The 13,096-nt window shown below is 42.2% G+C and overlaps 1 protein-coding gene across 8 annotated transcripts in view; it reads right to left on the minus strand.

The window, feature by feature from the left end:
* LOC139539635 (unconventional myosin-IXb-like) overlaps window positions 1–13,096 on the minus strand; it is a 105,627-nt gene that overhangs the window by 11,762 nt on the left and 80,769 nt on the right. For all 8 annotated transcript variants that reach the window (XM_071342757.1, XM_071342759.1, XM_071342754.1 and 5 more), the window contains 11 exons: window positions 12,343–12,434; window positions 10,918–11,105; window positions 10,445–10,552; window positions 10,155–10,325; window positions 4,624–4,665; window positions 4,392–4,503; window positions 1,886–1,959; window positions 1,557–1,749; window positions 1,193–1,321; window positions 366–471; window positions 134–265 (listed from right to left, as the gene is read on the minus strand). In XM_071342757.1, the coding sequence (XP_071198858.1) occupies window positions 134–265; window positions 366–471; window positions 1,193–1,321; window positions 1,557–1,749; window positions 1,886–1,959; window positions 4,392–4,503; window positions 4,624–4,665; window positions 10,155–10,325; window positions 10,445–10,552; window positions 10,918–11,105; window positions 12,343–12,434 (1,347 nt within the window). The remainder of the gene's footprint in view (window positions 1–133; window positions 266–365; window positions 472–1,192; window positions 1,322–1,556; window positions 1,750–1,885; window positions 1,960–4,391; window positions 4,504–4,623; window positions 4,666–10,154; window positions 10,326–10,444; window positions 10,553–10,917; window positions 11,106–12,342; window positions 12,435–13,096) is intronic.

Genomic DNA, 13,096 nt, shown 5'->3' on the forward strand with positions numbered 1-13,096 from the left:
TAAGTGGACTATTCTTATTGTGGGATTTTTTTTAATTTAAATTTATTTCAACTGAATTGATAATAATAAAACAATGTTTTATACATAAAGTAATAGTGGTTTCTGTCTATGCAGTGATCAGAGAGGTACTTACGTGGTGGTCTTGGCCACGTCCTTCATGCTCATGAGTGGGTCGGCGCTGTCTGGGCAGCGGAGGATGCAGGGGGCAAACACGATGGCCAGGGAGTTGGGAGACATGCGATTGTGAGACTCGTCTTTAGACACTCTGGAAGAGAGAGATATTACTCATGTGGAAGGGAAAAAAAGTTTAATATTTATACAGCAATACACACTGCAATATTGCCCCAGCCATGAAGAGTATGTACTTGACTAGATGGAAGAAAAGTCTTTCCAAGGTGTTGAAACATGCGGTGGGGAGCTGTTCCAACACTTTGTAGATGGCATGTAGCTGCTCTTGCTTTTCAGGAAGTTCTAGAGAGATGAGGAAAACACAATGTATGATCAACAACAACGCCACAATGTAGGGATTGCTGACAGTTGAGAATATTACACATTTCAACATTCAGTAGAATACAGGTAACTGACAAAATAAAGGAAACACCAACATAGGGTCTTAATACGGCGTTGAGCCACCACAAGCCGCCAGAACCGCTTTAATGCGCCTTAGGATTGATTCTACAAGTGTCTGGAACTGTAATGCGACACCATTCTTCCACGAGAAATTCCATAATTTGTCATTCTGTCAAAAGTGGTGGAAAACGCTGTCTCAGGTGCCGCTCCCATAAGTGTTTAATTGGGTTGAGATCTGGTGACAGACACACACACACACACACACACCCTTTAAACTTCCTTTGAGACCCCTTTTTCAAAGTCAGAGATCTCTAGCCATGGTAGCCAAAATAATGGGCAGCTGGACCTTAAGCATGATGGGATGTTTTAATAGCTTAATTAACTCAGGAACCACACCTGATTTCAATATACTTTGTATCCCTCATTTACTCAAGTATTTCCTTTATTTTGGCATTTACCTGTAGATCAGTAGAACATACCAAGGAGAAGATAACCCACCTGGGCTGATATAGGGCCTCCCCCTTGTGGACGTATATTATATAACAAAATCCAAAATGAACAAGAGTAGCCATCTCTCCCTTGATCATGGAGAAGAGTGAGGCAGAGCTATAACAGGACTCACCCACGGCACGAAGGAAGTCATTGTAATGAGTGAATGTCATGAGGGGGTCAGGCAGCTTTCTCAGCCACTGTTTGATCAGCCCTGTCACTGTGTGGATGGGGTAGTCCTCCAGGCACACTGCGTGGGGGTCTGCCACACAACATCAACCATTAGACAGGTCATGGAATGGGAACATGAAGAGGTATACTTATGTCATACATAAGATCTACATGGGCACAATGAAACTTGAAAAATACAACTACTCTTGTGCTTGTGTAGGTGTTTAATGTTAAGTCTTCCGTACACCCCTCAAATGAACTGTTACCCATCAAGATCTTAGCAGCTCTCTGGTTTACTGTTTATAATATTATGGGCTGGCCCTTACCAGTCTCCATTAGCTGGTGGAGCTCCTTCATGCGGTTGGCGGAGCCTGACTTGCGGTAGATTCCCTCTGTTAACAGGCCGTTCATCTCGACATGCTCCAGCATCATCTCCAGCACTATGGGAATGGGGTTGTCCTCGCTGGTCAGGTGACACAAGCGCACCCCAAAGTGCAGGCCTCCCGACTCCTCGTCACTCTGCACACAGACAGACACCAACAGTCAGAGATATGTTAGTCAATAGTAACCTAGGGACCAATACGGATTTAAGATTCAAACCTAAATCATGGAAATATGTCAATGTAGTTTACGAATATGTGAGGTCAATGCCCACCTTTTTCGCACAAAACGTGGAGCAGTCTGTGACAATTTTGCAGAGGCACTTCTTGTGGCACACCATCTTACAATCTGGAAGAATAAAACCAGAATGGGAGGCTATTAACATTTGTATCCATGACGACCCAGAATGTAATGGTTATAATGTTACACGTTATGTATGTTTAAAGCATGCTCATCATTCACATCAATCATTGGAGACTGTTATCCTTGTTATTTGCATCATCATCTGCACATCTATCACTCCAGTGTTAATGCTAAATTGTAATTATTTTGCCTCTATGTTACGGGATTTTTGTGTTTAATGACTAAAATATGTATACATTTGACTTAGAATTATAACTCATAAATGTTGAATGTTATGTGTTCCTTGTTAGAAAGAATGGGTTTATCTTCAGACAGGCTAGAATGATGTCTCTACCCAGGGAGGGGAAAGACCTTGGGTTGGTTGTAGATAGTTTAACAGGTGGCAGACAGTAATGAGAACTCGAACTGTATTGCCATTGTATCCGAGAGGAGGTTGGACATTAAAACCTATGACATCATCTTTATTATATAACCTGATGTAAAATGTATTATGATCAGTACTCTCGAGAATAAACGCTATTGATTGATTGATTGATTGATTTTAAGACTGGTATCTGTCCATTTTATGCTGATAATTATCTTACAAATTCTTATTTATGGGCAGAGTGTTTTAATTGAATTGGTTAATAAACAGGAATCAAAATTCCTTTAACAACACTCTATGGCCTATTTATTGCCTTACCTCCATACTCTTCTACATTTGCACACACTGTACATAGATTTTTCTATTATGTTATTGAATGTACGTTTGTTATGTGTAACTCTGTGTTGTTTTTGTCGCACTGCTTTGCTTTATCTTGGCCAGGTCGCAGTTGTAAATGAGAACTTGTTCTCAACTGGCCTACCTGGTTAAATAAAGGTGAAAAAAAATGTATATGTACACTGCTCAAAAAAATAAAGGGAACACTTAAACAACACAATGTAACTCCAAGTCAATCACACTTCTGTGAAATCAAACTGTCCACTTAGGAAGCAACACTGATTGACAATAAATTTCACATGCTGTTGTGCAAATGGAATAGACAAAAGGTGGAAATTATAGGCAATTAGCAAGACACCCCCAATAAAGGAGTGATTCTGCAGGTGGTGACCACAGACCACTTCTCATTTCCTATGCTTCCTGGCTGATGTTTTGGTCACTTTTGAATGCTGGCGGTGCTCTCACTCTAGTGGTAGCACGAGACGGAGTCTACAACCCACACAAGTGGCTCAGGTAGTGCAGCTCATCCAGGATGGCACATCAATGCGAGCTGTGGCAAGAAGGTTTGCTGTGTCTGTCAGCGTAGTGTCCAGAGCATGGAGGCGCTACCAGGAGACAGGCCAGTACACCAGGAGACGTGGAGGAGGCCGTAGGAGGGCAACAACCCAGCAGCAGGACCGCTACCTCCGCCTTTGAGCAGGAGGAGCAGGTGGGGGTTGTGCTTACAGCCCAACACCGTGCAGGACGTTTGGCATTTGCCAGAGAACACCAAGATTGGCAAATTCGCCACTGGCGCCCTGTGCTCTTCACAGATGAAAGCAGGTTCACACTGAGCACATGAGCACATGTGACAGACATGACAGAGTCTGGAGACGCCGTGGAGAACGTTCTGCTGCCTGCAACATCCTCCAGCATGACCGGTTTGGCGGTGGGTCAGTCATGGTGTGGGGTGGCATTTCTTTGTGGGGCCGCACAGCCCTCCATGTGCTCGCCAGAGGTAGCCTGACTGCCATTAGGTACCGAGATGAGATCCTCAGAGCCCTTGTGAGACCATATGCTGACACATGCACATTTGTGGCCTGCTGGAGGTCATTTTGCAGGGCTCTGGCAGTGCTCCTCCTGCTCAAAGGCGGAGGTAGCGGTCCTGCTGCTGGGTTGTTGCCCTCCTACGGCCTCCTCCACGTCTCCTGATGTACTGGCCTGTCTCCTGGTAGCGCCTCCATGCTCTGGACACTACGCTGACAGACACAGCAAACCTTCTTGCCACAGCTCGCATTGATGTGCCATCCTGGATGAGCTGCACTACCTGAGCCACTTGTGTGGGTTGTAGACTCCGTCTCGTGCTACCACTAGAGTGAGAGCACCGCCAGCATTCAAAAGTGACCAAAACATCAGCCAGGAAGCATAGGAACTGAGAAGTTGTCTGTGGTCACCACCTGCAGAATCACTCCTTTATTGGGGGTGTCTGGCTAATTGCCTATAATTTCCACCTTTTGTCTATTCCATTTGCACAACAGCATGTGAAATTTATTGTCAATCAGTGTTGCTTCCTAAGTGGACTGTTGACTTGGAGTTACATTGTGTTGTTTAAGTGTTCCCTTTATTTTTTTGAGCAGTGTATATATATGTATACACCTATATTAGTTGTTACTAGAATGTGAGAGTTGTCAGAATGTGTGTGTGTGTGTGTGTGTTTGTCTGTCTGTCTGGTACTTACAGCTGCACATGTAGACTTTCTCCATGCCCCCGATATAGGAGTTGCACTGGTCACACGACTGCATGATGTTAACCTGGTACGTGCTGAACACATGGTCCAGGGGGTTCTCCATCTAAACAATCATACATTGTGTGCATGTATCAATGTGTCCAATCATTTAAAAAAATAAACATATTTCTATAGAGAACAAAGAGTAGACAGGTTTAAGGAACGGCCCTTAGTTTGTACTTACGTTCTTGTATTTTTTCCGCCTATTCTTCCGCGCTTTAGCAGGCTGAAATACAGACAAAACCATCAATATTTAATTTATTGAATCCATAAAGACGGACAATAATCAAGATCCGTGTATTCAGTACCAAAAATCAGCGTTAAAAAAAAACAATGATATATTTTATTTTTGCATTTTACAATTAAGAACATTCAAAACAAAAAGAAGAAAGACAACAATATAACAAAGTGACAAACTTAGAAGACAACAGACAAATGTAAATGCAATAGAAAAACAAAACTAAATATGAGACATTGGACCAGTAGGCTACAGTACATTTTATACATTAAGTGTGAAACATTACATGAGGATTATAAAAAGATGCAATCAATGTTATGTGAGGGGACATTCTCCATATAATCAATAAAGGGTTGCCAAATTCTGTAAATTGTCTCCGACTTATTCCTCAAGCAGAAAGACATTTTCTCCAGTGGGATACAACTACTAACTTCAGATATCCGCCTGCCAGATTCCATTTCAAGGCAATAATTTTTTGGCAATTGCTAGCACCATTTCTGTTAGGTTTATTAGTGTGACTTTGCCTAAGATTGGAATTAGTGAAGTTATCCAGTAGACAGACCTCCGGGTCTAAAGGGAATGCAGCCCCCTGAATTGAGGATACGGTATCGCATACCCCTTGCCAGAAGCGGTGTAGTTTTGAACATAGGGGGGAGATACCAGGGTTGAACTTGTGCAATGTAGATGGGGTGATATAGAGCTGATGGAGGAAATTAAACTGGATCAGTCTGTATCTGGAGTTCAATGTGGATGTAACACCATTCCTGCATAGGTCACTCCATAGACCCTCATCAAGACAAATACCCAGATATTTTTCCCATCTAAGTCGGGGTTTATCTAGCTCAGGCAGTGGTAGTCATGACATAAGAGCATCGTAAACACAGGAAATGGTCTTGAACAGCGGTTGGTCTGCATGGCAAAGTTGTTCAACAGGTGACATCTTAGGTAGGTTCCATTGGTCCTTGAGATTCACCCTAATAAAATGTCATAGTTGTAGGTAACTAAAGAGGTCCTTGTTAGACAAGTGGTATTTCTATTTCAGCTGTTCAAAGGACATAAGAATTCCCTCATAACAATGTTCCAGAAGAGTGATCCTCTTATCAGACCATGGACTAAAGTTACTATTCTTGTAAAACTTTTGAACATTGCTTGATTGGGAACCATGTTCAACCAGCCAGGTAATATATTCTGAAATTAGGGAGGTTTAAGCCCCCTTGACTGTAATCAAGGGTCAGTTTGTCCAGGCTAACCCTAGGAGATTTGCCGTACCACAAACTGTCTGGTCAGCTTGTCGAGAGAGTTAAAGAATGCTGCGGATACAGGGATGGGGAGAGATTGAAACAAATATAGAATTCTGGGTAGGATATTCATTTTAATTCTACCCAGTAGAGAGAGAGACAAGTCCATCCATTTACACAGGTCACCCTCCACCTTTTGCAACAAGCTGGCCAGATCGAGTTTATTGAGGTTCTTCAGGTTACCATCCACCATTATACCCAAATATGTGAAGCCCGTAGGCGACCGTCTAAAAAGGAAATTTATGCTTGATGGTCAAAGACAGACAACAGTAAGATTTTAATCAAAATTGACCTTATATCCAGAGAAAGAACTAAAATACTGTAATAGGTTCTGTAAGTGAGAGGGGATGTTCTGGGTTTGTTAGAAATAAGATAAGGTCGTCCGCAAAGAGTGATAACTTATGGGTATGGGGGCCCACCTCAAAGCCATGTATGTCAGGACATGTTCTAACGGCCTCCGCCAACGGTTCGATGGCGAAGAGGTGGGGGCTAAAAGGGCAACTATATCTGTTCCCCCTAAAGAGAAGGAAGTAATCCCATTGGTAGCAATACTAGTTTTAGGAGATTTGTTGAGTGATTCTATCAAGTTTACAAACACGGTGCCTAAACTGAACTTTTCCAAAACGCGAATGAGATATGGTAATTTCGACCCTATTAAAGGCCTTTTTGGCGACGAGGGAGACTGCGACACTAGATATTTATTTTTTTGCAAGGTGAATTATATCAAAGAACCTTCTGAGATTATTGGAGGACAATCTATTAATTATGGATCCAGTAAGATCTGAGTTGACCAACAGGGGGAGGCATGACTCCAGTCTCTTAGATAGCATCTTGGTGACCAGTTTACAATCTGTTTTAAGGAGAGAGATTGGTCTATAGGAGGCACACTTTCGCAGGTTTTCCCCTTTCTTGTGAAATACTGTAATCACAGTTTGAGTGAAAGACTCTGGAAAGCAGTTGTCCTCCCCGGCTTTTTAAAGTACCTCCTTAAGGTAGGGTACCAACAGCCCCTTGAGTTCTTTATAGAACTCTGGAGGGAAGCCATGAGATTTATTAGAAGGTAAAGATTTAATGTCCTCCAACAATTCAGGGACTGAGAACTGTTCGCTCAGGTGCGCTCTGTCTTCCTCTGACAGGCAAGGGAGGTTGAGAAAGGAGAGAAGAGTTGATCTCTGATAGATCATCGCTTGATTGGGAAGTATAGAGGTCCTCGTAGCATTTCTTAAAAGTATCATTCATTTCAGTAGGGTCAAAAGATCTCATTAGTAAGAGTTTCTATAGCATTAATTGTCCTCTTACTTTCCTCTGCTTTCAGTTGCCATGCCAATACCTTGTGTGCTTTCTCTCCAAGTTCATAGTAACGCTGTTTTGATTTAGTAATGCCCCTCTCAGCTTGATACATGTTCAGAGCATTATATTTCAGTTTTTTATTTACCAAAAGCCTTTATAGGTCTTTAGTCTGGCCCCTTTGGTAGGTTTTCTCTAGCTCAAAGATTTCAGATTTAAGGTCATTCAGTTTGGCACAGTGTTTTCTTTTCAACCCTTTAGTACAGGCAATGAGCCTTTCCCATCAGAGACTTTCAATGTGTCCCAAAGAATTAAACTGTCAGGACCAGAGGGTTTATTTGTCAAAGTAAAAATATTGATCTGCTCTTTGATGAATGCAGGTTGCTTCAGGAGTGTAGAATTTAGTCTCCATCTATATATGCTTGGTAGGAATGGAGATTGCTAATTCCAGAGGAGAATGGTCACAAAGCAATCTGGTGAGACAATTGGTATCTAACACTATGAAACAGTTGGGTTGACAGCAAAAAGTGATCTACGCGTGAGTGTGTGTGTGTTGGGTGGGTGGGTGTGAATAAAGAGTAGTTCATATCCTTGTGGGTGCATCTGTCTCAGGACGTCTAGTAAATTGAGATCCTTCATGAATGACATGGTGAGCTTGACGGCTTTGGTAAGAGGGGAGGGTTTATCAGAGGACCTATCAAGAACTGTATCTGGGGGAAAAACATCTCCAGCCATTCTGGTGGAGCTTGAGCAGCCTGAATGAAGACATTCTGAATAAACATATGGTCATCGAAGTTAGGAGCATAAATACTCAATAGGTTCCAAGACTGAATAAATATGCCCCTGCACCAAAACAAACCTGCCTGAGGGATCAGACATGGTGTTGCTGACACAAAAGGGATGTGTCTACTTATCAAAATCGCAGTTCCTCTTGCTTTAGAGTTAAACGAGGCCGCAACAATTTGTCCTACCCATTCCCTCTTTAATTTCTTGTGTTTACTGGCTGTACAATGTGTTTCTTGTAAGAACACAACGTCAGCCTCAAATAGTCTATACCTTAAGAAATGATCCTCTTAACTGGGCTGTTAAGATCTTTTACGTTGAATGTGACATATTTTAATGGATTAAGCATGGGTTGAGTTTCAAATATATAACCGAATGGTAATTACTCACATGTAAGTATTCAGGTAATGTTTCAACTTTGATGTGAACACTGAAGTGACCTATGCGTCTCTTTAGGAAGGAAACAACATTAAAAAAATATTTTAAAAACGACCGATTGTCGGACTAAAACCACAATCAAACATGAAAACACTTGTAGAGAGATGTTGTTGCTTGCTTTCCATCTTGCTCTTACTAGCTAAGCTTTGGCATAAACTAAAACCTACGAGCTCTCTATGTTGAAAACAAACGTTGTGAATAGACATTTATGGCGGAATATTTTACTTTCAACAAGGGCTGCTTGAGTCTCTTTTCAGGAGAAGAGGAGAATCATAAATGGGGGAAAAAGCAATGGGCCTAGGCCTACTAATTTGTTCCGCCCAGTGGATATTGTCAAAACCAAAATATACTCCCCTGTAAATGTAATAGAACTCACCACGGGAAAAATAACTGTTAGTTGAAAATGTCCAAATCAACTGTAGCGACCGAATCACGGGGTAAACAGATCCAAATTCCAAATAGACATCAGTAGTTCAGTCCCAGGAGAGCACAAACAAGACAAATCCCAATAAACTGCGTCAAATCCCACAGATAGACCTTTGTGAAGCAAATGCGGTTCAGTTCTTTGAGAAAAGTTAACACTTCTCCCGGAGTGTCGAAAAGATGGCTTCGGCCATTGTTCTGAACTTTCATCTGCGCAGGGTGAATGATGTAGCCGGTGATGTTCTTGTCCTTCAGGGCTTTGGCAACAGATTTGAACTGCTTACGTCTGGCGAGATTCACGCGCATATCCGGGAAGAGGCTGACACTCTTGCCATCGATGGTGATGTCCCCTTAGGCTCTTGTGAGTCGCAGTATCTTCACCTTGTCCTGGAAACGGAGGAACCCGATCAGGACGGTCTGTGGAGGCTCATCTGGTGTGGGTTTTCGGTGTTAAGGTTCTGTGGGCGTGTTCAGCTTAGTGTAGTTGGTTATGCGCAGGACATCAGGGATCCATTGAGTGAAGAAAGGGACAGGGTCACGGCCCTCGCTGTACTCCTTCAATCCCACCACACGGATATTGCTACGTCTGCTCTGGTTCTCCATCTGGTCCACCATGTTTTTGAGATAGCCATTGTCCTTCTGCAGCTGTTTGATAACTTGTTCATGTCAGGTGACAGTATCTTCAGCAGTGCTAATGCGAAACTCAGCCTCAGTGGTTCTCAAAAGGAGATCATCATTCAGGGAGGATTTCAGGCCATCAATGGAAGAATAAAGTTCAGCCTATTTGTTGTACATTTTCAGTGAAAGACCTTTGTTACCATCTTACATTTCCTGGAGGAGAGTAGCAAGCATGCCTGAAGTCTCGGAAGAGGCTGCTGAGAGGAACAGTGTGGAACTGTCATCTGAGTTATCAGGGTTAATGCTTATTTTGCTAGCTGTGGCGTTATTATCTTGGGATTCAACAAAGTTTTGGTCATCCTTCTTGCCTCTCGGATCGAGGTCCATGGCCCTTGGGAAGGTAAGCGCTTAACAGTTTATCAGCCGATGTTAGAATATTGTTTCAACGTTGATATTTAGGTAATAATAGGATAACTTTGAAGAGCTCAGTTTATTAATGTCTGCTCTGCTCCGCAGCATAACATGCTACGAAAGTGTTGTTTGTGCCAAGTGTTATAGCATAAACCAGGGTGCTTGGAGTTGCCTACTACGATAATAGCCCTATGACAAATATGCAGGGTAATCCTTCACCTTGGCTGGTTCTGCCTCCTCCTTTTTGATCTCTCCCCTGATGAAGCCATCCAGGACTGACTGGAACAGGTTGACCACCAGCTGCACCTCTCCCTTCTGCTTCTCTCCTGCCAGGCTGATCACCCTCTTCTGGTAGCCACGCATCAGACCCTTGTAGCCAATATGGTGTGTCTGTCCACCATGGGTGAGAGAAAGAGAAAGGGGAATAAAGCAATTATCATCCATACACGGGAGTCACTCAATTGATAAAGCAGCTTCCATATCTATAGGCCTTGCGTTCCGACACTCACCGGGAGAGAGTACATGCCCTTGATGGTCTCTCTGAACTGCATGGTGGCTGTGATGAAGATGTTTTCTGTGGCAGACAACTGCTTCCCTCTGGAGCGGAAGTCATTCACCTACAGAGAGAGAGAGAGAGCAATAGTTTAAAGGGATAGTTTGGGATTTTTGGCAATGAAGCCCTTTATCTACTTCCCCAGAGCCAGATGAACTTGTGGATACCATTTGTATATCTGTGTCCAGTAGGAAGGAGATTATAGGTAGTTTCGTGAGCTAACGCTAACTAGCTTAGCTAAGCTAGCACTAACACAAGATAAAGGGCTTCATTGCCAAAACCCCAAACTATCCCCTTAAACATATTGTGGAGCATACTATAAGTGTATTTCTCCTCTATGCACCTGAAAACTACAAGAGGTGTGTGACTGAGATCAACTCTCATTTCAGTTAGCTTTTAGCTGTAACATTAATCAGAATGTGGTTGGACCTGATTCCCCAGGAATTCGTCCAGGTGTCGGAGCTCATTGGCGTTGGTAATCTCCCTGTCCAGAGAAGCGTTCCATTGCTCTGAAACACGCGTGGCCTGGCTGATCTTGATGGTGGGGTTCTGGCTCACTGCCCGGCCTCCACTAGCGGGGTCTGGGTGGGAGCGGGATGTTAGAGAGAGAGGCAGGGCTGTGTGGAACGAAGACAGACAGACAAACAGACAGAGACAAAGAAACAAAGAGAGAGACAGACAGAATTGTTGTCAATATGTTCAAGCATCATTATATAAAATATTCACTACTTTACCTTTTCCACATTGTTACAGCCTACATTTAAACACATGTACATTTAGACACTTTCGTTACTGGCCTACACACAATACCCCATAATGTCAAAGTGGAATTAGGTTTTTTATTTTTAACAAATTAATTAAAAATTAAAAGCTGAAAAGTCTTGAGTCAATAAGTATTCAACCCCTTTGTCATGGCAAGTCTAAATAAGTTCAAGAGTAAACATTTGGTTAACAAGTTGCATAATAAGTTTCATGGACTCACTCTGTGTGGAATAATAGTGTTTAACATGATTTATTAATGACAGCCATATCTGTATAAGCTGTAGAATGTAAGTTTTGGGGACTTGAGAGCCTTTTACATATATTGTTTTGGCCAGGAAATAAACACTTCACTTGATTCCAAACTAGTTTTTTGGATTTTCATATCACTTTGTTGATAAAACATATTTTTAATTCTCTCTAACGCCAAACTGTGACGCACTACCATAGCAAGAGGCTAGAGCCAGTTTCACAGTCAAAACATGATGATAAAAGGTCCAAACTATGTTGTTATGATAGAGCTTAATCCTACTTGACTAATTATTTACCAGAAAGCAACTTATTTAAGAAACAAATCCATTGGAGAAATACACCTGTATTTTCTCTCTGGGTCTCATGTTCAGGAAGTGACTGACCCTGTATCACCCCCTACATCACTGCCCTCTTCCAGCACCTTCACATGAGTAAGAGCACTGCCATTTCCAGGCCAGACTGAATCTTAGCACAAATACCACCTTATTTCACAGTCCCAGAGAAACTCCCTACCTTGTACAGTATACACTACTAAAGGCACTGACAAGTCATTTGACAGCAACCTAACAGTTACATAGCAACAAGATATGCTGGAGACAAGCTAAATAGGGCAGTAGAGAAGTAAGAGATGTTGTTTCAGATGGAAATGTGCCATATCGGGTATCTAGGATAATCAAGTGATGTCAACATATGAGAGATTCACTTTGAATGACCATGTGACTTGACCAGGAACAAAATGTACACTCGGGTTATTATAGCCTATTGTAGAACTAGGACCCAGAGATTTTCCTGGTCAGGTCACATATTTGTTGTGCCCCAAGGCTGCATCCTGGTGCCTCTAACCTTCTCCTCGGTCGCTCAGATCTCCATCGTCAGGAGTATGAGCTTCTTTATGGGAACGTTTCTTCAGGATCTTCCTCAGGAACCCTGAGGATCTACACCACACCATCAACACACTCATACAGTAGGAGTCAATACAAAAACACTAATTGTAACATTTGTGGGTTATTGATGTGTATTATGTTTTTTAATGGGTTTGACTGTAAATAGGCACAGGTGAGCAATATATCCAATCCTACTAATATGAACAACATAATTACAAGAGTACCTGTTGTTCGGACTTGACACAGAAATACAATCTGCCATTTGATCATATCTGCCACCATGCAGGAGAATTGGATAAAACATGCTTTGTTTTAGTGATCAGAAGTGCGAGATGTGAATGTTGAATCTTTGTGAATGTCAAGGGGCAGAGGATTTTTGTATGTAAGCCTACAGTAATAAATGTTCTCATCTGTCCAGTCCAACACCACATATTTTCAGGGTTTATAGACCGACTCTGCTCAATGAGTGCCATGGTAACAATCTTTAAACAAAATCAAAATAAAGCCCAATATTTTGATCGTCCAGCCTGATAAAAACATTGGAACAGTAAGGCACAGCACATCCCAAAAAGTGGGGAACAAGTAAATCCGTTCAGAGTAAATTAAGTTAAGGAATTTCTGGAATCTATCCCCTCCAATAACAAACTGCCTCTATAGCTATATATGGGAAACTCTAGCTTGTGCAACGTGCCATATGAAGGAGCTAGACAGTT

The sequence above is a fragment of the Salvelinus alpinus genome, chromosome 15, assembly GCF_045679555.1.
Source record: "Salvelinus alpinus chromosome 15, SLU_Salpinus.1, whole genome shotgun sequence".
Classification (NCBI taxonomy): Eukaryota; Metazoa; Chordata; class Actinopteri; order Salmoniformes; family Salmonidae; genus Salvelinus; species Salvelinus alpinus.